The 14,736-nt window shown below is 31.1% G+C and overlaps 1 protein-coding gene across 5 annotated transcripts in view; it reads right to left on the bottom strand.

The window, feature by feature from the left end:
- Stxbp5 (syntaxin binding protein 5) overlaps positions 1-14,736 on the bottom strand; it is a 161,942-nt gene that overhangs the window by 85,354 nt on the left and 61,852 nt on the right. For all 5 annotated transcript variants that reach the window (XM_015502085.2, XM_015502091.2, XM_048799555.1 and 2 more), the window contains one exon: positions 3,517-3,595. In XM_015502085.2, coding sequence (XP_015357571.1) covers positions 3,517-3,595 — 79 coding nt within the window. The remainder of the gene's footprint in view (positions 1-3,516; positions 3,596-14,736) is intronic.

Genomic DNA, 14,736 nt, shown 5'->3' with positions numbered 1-14,736 from the left:
AAAAAAAGAAAAAGAATATATCAAAATAGATTCTACTGTCATGTATAGCTAAAAAGAACAAATAAAAATAAATATCAAAACCTCAATTATTTCTAGTAAATCATGGCTTTCAAATATTTTCATTATGACCTATAATAAGAAGTGAAGTTTATTTCACAATCCAGTATACAGATATAAAAATTGCACAAAAATTTCATGAACAATTACCCTTGAAGTGCAGTACACTGTTACTTCTTATTTTACTGTCTCAATTAAAAACTCATGGTCATAACCAATGAAATTATTCTCACAACACACTAATGGATCACCATTATCTGATGTCTGTTTTTTTTTTTGTTTTTTGTTTTTTGTTTTGGTAAATCACTGCAGTAAATCAGTGTTTCTCAGTTAAGATGGTTCTCAATCTAGGGAATAATATATTTCTGTAGTTATTATGAAGTCTAGTCAACCTTGGCACTTGTACCTCTGTTTTTGTCAGCAAAATAAAAGAATAACTGAATTTCAGATGTTTGCCAGAGGTAATCAAACGCTGTTTTGAAACATCTGATACATGAGACAACTAATGTGTAAAGAGCATGTTATGATGGTTTTATACCTTTATCTAAACTTCATGACAATTCTAGGAGTTGGTTAGTATTATTATTACCACTTTCCAGAAACAGCCACAGAAAGCTTAAGTTGGTTTGTACCATATTGCACACTATGTGAACAGTGAGGCAGTACTCAGACTCAGGTGATCTGGCTTCAGAAAGCATACTTTCCATAGCTCTGCTGATGGATGGTTATTCACCAAGGCATTCTACACTTAGGCCACATTGCTTTCTCAAAGAAATGACTTCAACAGAATTGACTTAACATTTGATTTTTTGTTAAGACCTGGCCACATAAAGAATTAGTTCCATATCATAAATAAAACTTCTTTTAAACTCATTGTTAATTATATTGTCACTATTCCCTATGTAAGGGAAAATCTAGTCTCTCTAGATCTAATGCATATTTTATTGAATGACTTCATTAGAAAATAAAAGCTATATAACATCTTGATTCTATTTCTGTCACAGTTCACCACTGTCTAGAGTTCAATGCATTTATCATTTACAGCTAACTCATCACCACTATACTTTATATAAACCTACCTAAATTAACATTCTAATTCTTCCAATTTGGCAATGTTATGTTAGAACCTAGACAACTAGAGGTGAGATGATGGGTAAGTCTTATAGTTTTATCAAACTCAATTTATAATGAGGCAGACATATACTCAAAAAATAACTTCATTATTAATGATATGTATAAGCTCTAGAAAAGAAAATATTGCATGCTTTGATAGGCATGCAATACTAAAGTACCTAGTCTAGCAGTGAGGTCAAAATATCCTTAAGGTAATAACATTTATGCTGAGCTATAAAGGAGGAGACAGAACCCGTCCTGCTAGAATGATTTCTAGGCAAACAGAAGAAAATGTGGAAGTGAGGTGTTAAGGATGGCTAGTTCATAAAATTTGGTAACTTGCCAACAGAAACTGATAGAACACATTTTGTTAGCATTTGCCTAAGACACTTGCTAGGAATAGGAGAAAAAGGTGAGAGTGATGCCTAACTGGCTTAATGAAGGGTAATCCTGCTTTAGCTGAGAAAGAGTAGTTGCAATTTCAACATTAGAATCTGGAAAATTATTTCAAGGAAAAAGGTGATGTAGTAAAAGAAAAGAAGAAACAATTTAATTTACTGTATTTCTTATCCCAGGTGAAAAAAAGAACTTGAGAAAGTGGAGAAGATATTACAAGAGGGTGAACCCATTAATCTAATATGTACAAATGCCTACAAAACATTTTCAAAAAATTTCACTTCTAATCCCATAAAAGGAAAAGGATTGCTGCCATCCGAAGAAACCTAGAATTTGTAAATATACAGAAATGAGATTGGAACAGGCAGAGCAGAGAGGGAAAAATCTTTGCTGTCAATCAATATTTGTTAAAATGAATGAATAAGAATTCAGAAGACAATAAACACTGTTAGTTTTTCTGATGCATCACAAATATAGATTTTTTTTGGTTTGCCTCCTCCTTCCTCTTCTTTTTATTTATTTTTTATTACCATGCTTTTCATATTTTGTTTGTCGTAAGATACACGTGACAAATAAAAATAAACTGGTGGCAGAAAGTATCCTAATAAAAAGTGGTTTCTCAACTATTTAAAGAGTTTATTGTATATCAGGCAATATATGAAATGTTTTACATACATAGGTATCTCATTTAATTCATCACAACCATCTTTTGACCAACGAACCTATTATACATGTATGATATAAATGAGGAAACTGAAGCCGAAGAAGACAAATAATTCAATACCAAATGTCACATAATAGAGATGCCAAAGGCAATTAAATAGGTGCTAAGTCTCTTAGAGTTCATTCAATCTATTGTCTGAACATAGAATATATGTTGGATCTCAGGGGATAGCTAGAGAGGATGAACGAAAACATAATCCCAATCTTCCCTGTGTATGTGTGTGTGTGTTTAGCCTAGGTCCTTTTCTCAAAAGAGAACAAAGTTGAATTAGAGTAAGGGGAAAGATTAAAAAAAGGAATGTGACAATTCTAATACCAGTTTTTATAAACGGATAAACCAAAAATACACCAGATACACCAGCAGTTCTAAACGTTAATGGCACTAGGTTGTCCTGCAGTAGAACTCTAGTTAAAAGGGATTGCTGCCCCTGCCTCCATGCTCCAGTTTCTGTTCAGTAGGTTGGGGAGAGGTGTGAAATCTGAAAATATGCATTTCTAACAATTTCTCAGCTAATGCTCTTGGTCCAGGGACCATAATTTGAGAACCCCTATAGTATAATAAATAAATTTACTCTCTTATACAGATATAGTAAATAAAACCACACTAGAACATAAATGAAAGTATTCCTCTGGGAGTTAAAGATATAGAATTCTATAGATTTTAGAAGATTTTTTTTCCTTTATATTTTTAAATATAATATTTGATACAGATTTCTGTGTATTTAAATTGTAAAAATCACCTACTTCTCATATCAAACTCATATAGTGTCAACAAATATAACTGATAAACTTCCTTTAATATTAAACTCTTTATTTTCATAATTGCCAAATATTCTTATTAGATTTAATTTCTGAAGACTATATAACTTTCATAATTAACACAATACAGACAGGTTAAATTTTGAGTATTTTTTACACATTGCTTATTTCACAATTTTTACTGGCAAATAAACAATACTATTCCAAAGAATAATGTAAGAGAATATATGACATTGGACAAGAAAAGTAATTCAAATTTTCTAAGATACATGGTAAGACTACTAAATATAGAACACAAAGAATATTATCCTACAGTCATTAATTTTAATTCTTTTATTAAATAAAGAAGGTATAAAAATCTAAGACTGGGCTAGACCCTTCCAAAAAAGCTTTTGAAAATAATGACAAAATAGACTTTTATGGTATTTAAGTGATACAATGAATATTAGTAATGAAGTAAAATCTTACCCAGATCTCGTCGTTTTGAACTCCACCTTGAGGATAGGTTTGCATGGTTCTGGTTTCTTCCCATCCTTTAACTGTTTTCCTAAAATATATTTTCCTACATTTAATTCTAAAATTCTACATTACTCTAAATTCTTGCATTGACAATTTATGAAATGAAAGTGAAATGTAATGAAATTCACCATGAAACATTTCAAAATGATTTTGAAAGATATATTTAATATAAAATACAATACTTTTAAATGATCAGGCAAAATTCAGTTTGAAATTCACTGCTGAAAATAAGTAAAATAACATTTATGTAATAAAATTCTACTATGAAAAAATGATAGTCTTCTCAATGTTCTTCATTATAGATAAGCAAAAGAGAACTTAAGTTTGCTAAATGAATACAAAATTTAAAAAAAATGAATCTATATCACATTTTTATCCAGGTGTAACAGGCTATAAAATTAAATCCTATTTTAACAAATTCATTTATATTCATCCTCCTAAGTAAAATCCATTCATTATAATGTATAAAAGCTACTAAAACACACAAAGCTCTATAAAGTGTCAATAACTAATTTTGTAAAATAATTTTGATTTTGATTTTTGATATTTGCAAAATGTTTGAGATTTTAGTTATCTATTTCTAGATATTCATTGTAGAAACCACAGAAAACTCAAAAAAATAAAGAAATAAAACAAAAATCTATTTTATCCCTTTTTTTAGTAATAATTACTCTCAACACTATTATACTTTTGGCAAATCACCAAACATGGGAATTGCCTTGGGAGTCTCTGACACATACTCCTACCCAAACACTTCTTATTTGCTTTCATACTTTTATTTTTTCCTCTATAACACTTATTCTAAAATACTTTATATTTCACTCCTTTATTTTTATTTATTTTTGTTGTTGTAGTTTGTCTAACAAACCAGAATGTAAATTCTGGGTAAGCAAAAATTTTTAGTGTATATTTTCCCTGTTGTGTCTCTAGTGGCACAAACCCTTTGACATATAGTGGGTACTCAATAAACATTCAATGAGCAAATAAATTAATGATTATTTCCTTGGGATAAATTCCTAGAAAAAGGATATCTGGGTAAAACTGTATTCCAGAAATGTGCCTGTTTATACTTCCATCAACAATCTAAGAGAATATTTTGCCAAGGGCCAAGATACCAGAAAGATATAACAATTATGAACAAATATGCACCAAAAATAATGGCATCAAAATATATGAAAATTAAATGCCTAAAAAATAAGAGGGAAAATAGACATAATAATAATAGTTGGAAACCTCAACCATCTTACTTACAATAGTGTATAGACAACCAAACAGGAGATGAACAAAGAAACAAAATCTGAACAACTTAAAACAACTTAGAGCCAACAAACATTTAGAGAACATTTCACCTAACAGAAACAGAATATAATTTTCCCAAGTACATGCAAAACATTTTCAGGACGAACTGTATATTAGGCCATAAAATAAATCTCAATCAAATTTAAAAGATAAACATACACAAAATAAGTTCTTCAACCAAAACAGAATGAAATTAGAAATCATTAGCAGGAAAAATAATAGAGATTCTAAAAAATATGTGAAAAGTAAACAACATATTGCTAAATAAACAATGGGCTAAAGACAAACATCAAAAGAAAAAATCATACTAGGTGCTATAACATATGTTAGTAATCCTGGAAACTTGAGAGGCTGAGTCAGGAGGACTCTAAATTTAAGGACAGCCTCTGCAAGTTAGGGCCTGTCTCAAAATAAAAAGGGTTGGGAAGGGGCTAGGGTTGTGGCTCAGCAGTAGAGCACTCACCTAGCATGTGCAAGGCACTGGGTTCGATTCTCAGCACCACATAAAAATAAATACAATAAAAGTACTACAACTAAAAAAAAAAAAATGATCTGGAAAATAGTTCAGTGGTAAAGTACCCTGGGCCAATACAATACCACAAAAAGAAAAACAAACAAACAAACAAACAAAAAAACAGGAAGAAGAAAAAGATAAATCAGGAACTACTTTGAAATAAAATAAAAGAAATAAAAAACCTTTAGCTACACTGACCAAAAAAAGAGGCAGAAAACTCAAATCATAGGATCAGATAAAGAACTGTAAAGAAATCTATGAACAACTGCATGTCAACAAATGAGATGCCTTAGAGGAGATGAATAAATGTGTAGAAAGACAAAATTATTAAAATTGACTCAAAAAGAAATAGACAATATGAATAAACCTACAACAAGTGAAGAGACTGAAAAACTAAAATAGTTTTGAGTTTTAATACATCTACAAGGAAATGCATAAATTTAAGTACATAATGAGTTTTGACATAACTATGTACCTGCAAGCACTACTTATTGAGACTTCATTGTTTTCCCATTGTTAGGAAATGTTAGCTGTACTATATGGCTTTTATAAAGATGTCTATAATCTGTTGGTAAAACATATAATCTTGTCTTAATTTAAGATCCTAGGATCATCACTTTCCTTCCTTCTGAAGAAATGATGGTTCAGTGGACCCTGAATGTCCAAGAGGAAGCTCAATTTTCAGAACCAAGAAGTGATTAGTGGTAGATACGATGTAAGGACTGGAAAGGAATGTAGAAGGAAAACTTGACTATTGAGGTAGGAGAAAAAAATAAGAAAAAAGAAAGGTATAAATAAAAGTCTAAAAAAAATTACAAAACTCTAATAGAAGTGTCAGACTGGTATAATTTGGACTCATAAGCCCAGGCACTGTGAGTGGCACATGTCTATAATTCCAAAGACTCAGGAAGTGGAGACAGAAGGATCAAAAGTTCAAGGTCACCCCAGCAACTTATAGTAAGACCCTAAGCAAAGATGATATCTCTAAATAAAAATTAAAAAGAGCTAAGGATGTAGCTCAGTGTTAAAGTATCCCTAGGTTAAATTCCTAGTACCTAAATAATAATAATAAATTAATAATAATTGTCATTATTTATTACCACTTATTATTATTTGGTATCACAGACCCAATTTTACATTTGTTTTCAAAATTATTATATTATATAAAATTTTGTTTTTATTCATAAATAAGTCACTAACTTATTTCAATATTCAGTGTTTTAGTAGCTAGAACAATTTTTAAGAAGGTCATTAAAGGGTATATTTATTGAACTCTTGCAAGACGGTATTTGCATATCTTGCATAAAACCTGGCTAGGTATAAAATTATTTTTTCTTGCTCAGTCTTCATGTTGATCCTTTGTGTTCTAGCATTTAGACTTGTAATACATTTGAAAGCTAGTTTTATTGTTGTTCCTTTAAAGTTAACCCTTTTTCCTCCAGTTAAAAATTCTAGTAATTTCATCATCTCCATAAATTTAAAAAACATTTGGCTGTTTTTCTAGTTATCATTCTTTGCTAATATTGCTTGGAAACCAGTGAGTATTTTAGATTGGCATATTCTGATACTTTTCCAACTAAGATGTTTTAAAAAACATGTTACTGATTACTGCTCCTGGTCCAGAAAGATTAAATTATTCATCTGTATTCTCACACTAACTATTTTGTAAACCAAGTAATAAGGCATTAGATATGATTTTATAAGTCATAGATAAATAGAAGAATATTTAGAAAATCACCAGATTTCATTCACCAGGTGTCATTTTACTTAAGTGCTGTACACCAGCGGAGCAACAAGGTGTTTCTTCTACCTGAGAACTGCCTTAACAAGTCCCTGAAAAGATCTGACTAATTATAAAATCTAACTTAATAAATCACATAAACCTTTATGCCATCCACATACAATTTCTTTTCGTTTTATAAATGTCCTTTTCCTATGCCCACTTACCAACCACAATGGATATTCTGCCACATGAACTAGTCTGAGCTCTACTAATTCCAGAATTTCAGTCATGAATTTCCATTTCTTCCCATTTCCTCTGTCACAACTGAAATCTTCAGTATTAACTGTTTATTAATGTAAGCATTTAGTTATTGTGCAACCTCTTCTGCCTTCAGGTCACCTGATGCACTACCATTAAAGTGATATTTTCCAAGATGCTAATTGTGTATTCCTCACTGTAAACTCATTTACTAGGCTTCCATCATGAAGTTCAAACATTTTAGCATACTTCGATGTATAATCTTGCCTCTATACATTTTTTTTCATTTCCTGCTTTTAACTCAAACAAATTTTAAACCCTAACAGTTTTCCAAAAACACTGCTTATGATTACATCTTTGTGACTATGTATTTTTTCACTAAAACAACCTTGTCCTATTGTTTTCTATCGAATAACACCCCAACCCCTTTCCTTAAGACCCCACTCCTATGTCCTGAATTTGTGAACTATTTCTATACCCTTCACCCAAAACAACACCACTATTTCTTTGTTTTCACATCTTATTGTATACAACCTCATCAGCACTTATCACAATAGTTATAGTTATAAGTTTATAGATCATTTTCATTCACTTGACTATGAACTCTTTAAGGGCAATCTACTCCCAGCATTTAATCTCTAATGCATAGGAGATACTCAGTAAAATGTTTCTTAAATGAATAAAGATTGATTTAAAAAAAAGAATGAAGATCAATGACAAAAACAATTACTAAGTTTTTCATATTGCCAATTAGAACACAGGATATTTTCTAACTGACACAGTTGTTATATTGTAGTTTTGCTTTTTCAGTGTAGAGCAGCTGTCCAAAATGGTAGCCAACAGTCACATTCTGTTGTTGGGCACTTGAAATATGGCTAGTCCAAGTCAAAATGTGCTGTGACTGTAGAATGTATTCTATATTTCAAAGGCCTAATACAAAAAAACACTGTGAAATATCTCAATTTTGCATGCTGGATTTCATGACAAAATAATACTTTTGCATACGGGGGTTAAATAAAAGTTAAAATAAATAATATCAATTTTAACTTTCATTTTAGTGTTTTTAATATGATTACTAATAAATTAAAATTAATCTATGCGGTTCACATTACATTTCTATCGAATAATGATTTTCTAAAAAATACAATGACAAACTAGAAAATCACACTGTTGATGTTAATAATATTAGTCTGAGAACAGGGACAGAAGGGTGAACTTCTCTTAATATATATGGAGACAGAGTTGATTTAAAGCTGGGGACTGGATATATCTGAATATCTGGTTTTTGATTCTTAGCTAAGATTTAAGGATGGTGGGATTTTTGATGAAGTGTTCAAGTTCTAAAACTTCCTTGTTAACCCTCAGGGCACTGACAGGCAAATTGGATGTATCAATTAAAAGGCCTTACTGAGTTTCTCCTGGAACTATCCAGAAGCCAGATTTTGGTGGATGTACCTGGATACTCAGCATAACTGTTGTGTGTCAGTAAGTGCCATGGGGAGCCTGCTTATAGGGGATGTTTCAGAATGCTTATCTGCATTCTTTTCTCTTGCTATATTATATCCTTTGCCTTTAAATAAAAGCCTAACTTAAGGATGCTAAGGAATGTGGTAAGTCCTTTCTGGAGAAAATTTTAAATTCTATAAAGAACTAAAGTATGGATTTATTTTATGCTTCAGATGAACCCTAAAAGTAGATGAACAGAATTCTGTGTATATTTCATCCTAACTTGAATTTTTCTTAAACTTTGATTCTATTTTTTCTTTAGTGACTCTTAATAGAATAAAAGTTCCCCAATCTTGGTTTACTTGTTGATAAGTAGATTGATTGTACTGATGAATAAGCGCTAGAAACTAAATTTAAAATGTCATTTTCTACTTTAGACATCTATTGATTTTGACTGCTTAGGATCTCCATTTCCTTAGGGAATCATCTGATTCTGGCAAAGTTGACAATCAGAAAATCTCATTCTGCTACATATCATCCCCAGGGCTGTCATGTGGGGCACTGGCCCAACAAAACACATAACAAGGTCACAACTTCAAGGTTAAGAATATGAGCCATCAAGTTATTCCTCGTAAATAATGAATAACGAAAGCCTATCTGTCACAGGAGAAAAACAGACCAAAAGAAAAAAGCAGAGTCTACCTGTTAGGTGCAGAATAGGCTGAACTATGTTATCTGCAGGGCAGGCTGAACAAATGTTAGCTGCAGGATGGCTCACGCACTCAAACCTCCCTCTGTCTGGTCCTTTATCACCTGTTTGAGTCAAAGCTGAACATTCAAACCCCACTCAAGGCTGAACACTCAACCCCCCCTTGTGCCAACAAGGCTGCTTGCAGACACAGAGGCCCCATTAGATTTGGGCTATAAAAACTCCCTCCTGCTGGGCCCCTCTCTCTCTTGCTCTCTTGTTCTCTTGCTCTGTCTCTCTCTCTTGATCTCTTGGTCTCCCTTGAGCGCATGCTCTCCTCCCCCACCCCCCTCTCTCTTTCTCTCTTTTCTCCTCTGTTGCACTGCTGCAAAAAGATCTCTTGGTCACTCAGAGTGTTGTGGTCACTTTCCTTTCACTTCCCCTACAGAAATACAGAATCCACAGTTCATCAAGATGAAATGACTTTGCAGAATCTACATAAATTAACTTCTGCTTACTTTTTACATATTCATAAAATTTTAAACCTTAAAATTCATCTTATTCAGGGGTTGGGGTTGTGGCTCAGTGATAGAGCACTTGCCTAGCATGTGCGAGGCTGGATTCAGCACCACATATGCATAAATAAATAAAACAAAGGTCCATCAGCAACTAAGAAAAAAAAGTTAAAGAAAATTCATCTTGTTCAATCCTGCCATTAAACATATAATGAAACTAAATCCCAGAGAATAGAAATTATCTCCACAATGTATTTCATATGTAACAAGGTTAGAATAGGTTTCAGGTTTTCTAGTTGCCAAGGAAATGTTTTTTGATATCATGGAAACTGGATTAAAGAGAGCTATCACATTTTGTTTAAGGAGTAAAAAAATCACCTATTGTGTTTTATAGTGAAGAAAAATTTAATTTAGCATTTCTAAAACTTCTTTGACAATTACATACTTCTTAGACCAAATAACTCATCAATAAGAAAAAAATAAATAGTATTTGTGAACTATATTTTTGAAAACTAATCTATCCTTCCAGATTTGTATTTACTAGAATCACACATTTATAGCACCTAATAATTTCCAGGTACTTTTACTTACATATTGCTTATATGATTCATACCTAAAATAGTACTTATACAGTGGAACCAATAAATATTTATTGAATGAACATATATAATTCTCACAACCACGTGAAGAGGCCATATTAACTTTCATTATTATCTCTATTTATATATAAGAATAATGAGGTTCAGAAACATTAACCAACTTCACAGAACCAAAAACTATGGAACTAAAAGTCTATAACCACATATGTGTCTTTTGGAGTTAAAATCCCTTTAGGCTAATGTAACAATAAATCTTGTGAACACATTCTTCAAGGCTATCTTGACCTATTTTAAGTATGAAACCCTGTAACAATAAACATTAAAGTAAAATACTAGTAGGAGTTCAATTGGTTCCTGACTATCAAGGTAATACTATAAATGTTTTCCAAGACTAAGATACTTGAATAACTATTAGGTAGGTTTAAATTTAAAACACCAAAAATGTACAAAATTTTAAAAGTCTAGTAGATTCAAAGTAATTTGCCATAGCTGTTTGGCTAAAATTAAGATCAAGAGACCATAATAGAAGACAACAATGAGAAAAAAAGAACTACATTTTAACTAAAGTTAATATATATTTTTTTTTTAACCTTTATTTTATTTATTTATTTTTATGTGGAACTGAGGATTGAACCCAGTGCCTCTCACATGCTAGGTGAGTGCTCTACCACTGAGCCACAACCCCAGCCCCAAAAGAACTAAATTTCAATTCATCAACAGATAGTTGTTATTCTGAAAATTATGTATCACAAATATCATATGTAAAGAATAGATACACATACCACAACAAGATATATAAATCATATCTCTGTACTTTACTATATCAAAATGGACACGACTTTGCCATGGAACTCAGTTGTGAACACAAAACTGCTTTAGTAAGTTATATACCACCAACAATAAGTTAATAAGTAAGTAATAAAAAAGATTAGAACTCTTAGAATTCATATTTTAAAAGTATGAATTATTTGTATAAAATAAAATAACACTATTTTATCTTTTTGGGATTATAAAAGTTATATTTATTCACCATGGTACATTTACTGCATTCCCCTAGGAAAAGGGAGAACTATTTTTGAATCCAATTTGTACATATAAAAGTTTGTACAAATTATGTGTAGCACATAAAGGCCTCTGTTACACCTAAAATCCAGACACTACTATTTGGGTATTCCTGCTTCAGGGTCTCCAGTTTATCAAGTCTGTTCCATAGAAAATAAAAACTACAATTATACTCAGTCTTGCTGTTAACACTTAGAAATTATTTTAAAATATAATAAAATAAAAATTTCCTTAGCTTTTAAACTCAAAAAATTCTATTAACTGGGAGTGAATACATTTTGTTAACAATTTTAACAGTATGACAAATTCATACCTTATTGTAGTTTGGCTTTATAAATTTTTTTAAAAAATCACCTTAGTTGTGACATTATCTTTCTAACTTATGGCTATTTCAAAAGGTCATTGTCAAAATATTTACCGAATACTTTAAAAAAATAATAATATTACTTGACAAAATAATATAACACCTTAAGGAATCAGAAAATATTAAAAGTCTTTGGCTATGCAACTAAAAGGCCATTCTTCCAACAGAATAGAGCATAGTCACTTCAGAAACATTGTAAAAAAACAAAGCATAACAGAAATATGCATAGAAATCAAACACTATTTTATATAAGTAAATAAATAAATAAAATAAAATTCTGACCACCTACATTTAGACTACTATATTGGACAACAAAAGCCATATTTACATTTTGTTTGGATTCTAATTCTGAGAAAAGATAGTAAGTCAAATATTCTTTATCTTACTGGTTTAAAAATAATTTTAGCTAATGATCCTTTTCTAACACACTACAAACATTGTAGAGACTGATTTATATGATTTATAAAGTTTGCTCTTAAAGACCTGTTCGTAGTATAAAAAACAAAAACAAGATTAGATTAAAAAAAAGTTATTACTTGGCAATATTAGAGTAATAATTGAGGTAGGAAACATCAATAGATACCAAAATTAGAGGGAAAAGTCTGATGAGTAGCAGTATGCACATAATCTCAAAGAAACTAATTCATATCAACATACTTATTGATAATATAAATTAAAAATACTTAATTTCAAAGGGAAAAAGAATAAGTTTATAGTAGAGACACAGCACACATATTCCTAATCAAGGAATCAAAAGATACTGCCAATATGAGAGAAAGAAAAAATAAGTTTGGGGGCTAGAGGTGGAACTCAGTGGTAAAGTGCTTAGCTAGAATGAGGTAGGCCCTGTGTTCCATTCCCAAGAGCACACACACAAAAGGTTTTACTTGAGAAGATGTAAAAATAATAAGGACAGTGGAAGGAGACGGTCATCATTATACAAAATTCATGTATGAAGATGTAAATTTGGTGTCAACATAACATATGTACAAACAGAGATTTGATAAACTGTGGTATAAAGGTGTATTAAGAATTTTAATGCAAAAAAATTATGAATGTAATGTACTCCACTATTGTCATGTAAGAAATACTAAAAAAATCATAAAAAATTAAAAATAATAATACATTATAATCTCTCTAGGATATGCTGCTAAAAAAGTGCAACCTGAATCTAATCATGAGAAAACATCAGGCAATACTGAAGCACATTTATGTACAAAATAAGTGCTTAATAATTTTTATAATTTACCTGATATGAAAGTTAAAAACAAAAAAAAGGGCTCAATAACTGTTCCAGATTTTAAAGACTGAAGAAACATTGCAACCAAATCTAATTAACACGCAGTATTTTCTGATAAAAGACAAAACTTGTTGAGAGGAGAAAGATTTATTAGGAAAAAAAAAAAAAATATATATATATATATATACATGTATATATGTGTGTGTGTGTGTGTGGGCATGCACGTGCACACACACACACGCCATAGAATAATTAGGGGTGACTGGGCACTATAGCAACTATGGTTTCAAAAAGAAAATGCACTTAGCGCTTTCTTTTTATTGCAATATTGCAATGCTGGGGATTGAACCTTGGGTTTGCAAATGCTAGGTTAAGTGCTCTACTTCTGAACTACACCTCCAGTCCTAGTACTATTCTTTGAAAGAAAAAACAGATAAACTTCAAGATGCAATAGCATCATTATATATTTCTACTATCTTTGATACTAGTTGTATTTTCTTCTGAATTTGAAAGGAAAGGTGTTTGAGCTAACTGCCCTTATCTCTACTTTTTGGGTTTTCTAAATTTTCTAGATTTCCCAGTGGGGTTAGAGGATTCTAAGACTTATGGGAATTTTCAAGAGTATCAACAAGATTAGGAACCTAGGCATTAATGAAAGAAAGAAGAAGAATACACTAAGAAAAACTAGAACCTACTATCATAACGGATATATTCTAGATTCACTTGTAAATAGCCCTGCTGCAAATTTATTAAAGTAAGTGTTTTTCCAGCAGAGGACTCTTATTACAGAGCAATGGTAAAGTATATCTTGATGTCAAGAATTGCTATTCTCACAGGAACAGAAGCCTAAAAACCCATACTGCCACAGACGGATAAAACTTGTTTTTTAATTTTATTGTTTCTTTAATATCAATATAGCAATAACTCAGAATATTTAGAAAGTGATTATTTATATTTAAAGCAAGAAATGAAATATTAGCAATAGCTATAAAGATTCTCTTTTATTATTATCAGTTTATAATAGTTTCTTTAAATGTGATTTCTCTAAATTTCTCAGGAAGAATTCTCTTGGATTAGGGATGGAGAATTCAGATTGATCCAAAAAATATGGATTCAAAATTAAAAGAGGCCTTCTTAATTCAGCTTTAATAAATAACCTAATACAATTTTCATAGCAGTTTTTAAAATACTATATATACAGAAAAAAAAAGTTAATATAGCAGGCCAGAGACTGCTATCCCTAGAAAAATCTACTTGCAAATTTACCTTTTGGTTGATGTCTGGGACTTTGCCTTTTGAGGCAGCTCCCATTATTATCTGACTGATAAGGTTGGATCACTGTGCCTCACTGTTGAACAAAGAAAGTAGTTTATGCTGAACCTCTACTTTCCTTCTGGGAATCTGGAATTTTGGTACATGCTAAAGCCTATATGACGAACAATAAAAACACACAGGCTCAGG

The sequence above is a fragment of the Marmota marmota genome, unplaced genomic scaffold, assembly GCF_001458135.2.
Source record: "Marmota marmota marmota unplaced genomic scaffold, marMar, whole genome shotgun sequence".
NCBI classification, from domain to species: domain Eukaryota; kingdom Metazoa; phylum Chordata; class Mammalia; order Rodentia; family Sciuridae; genus Marmota; species Marmota marmota.
The sequence above is the reverse complement of the archived record's forward strand: the minus strand, read 5'-3'. Positions and strand labels throughout refer to the sequence as shown.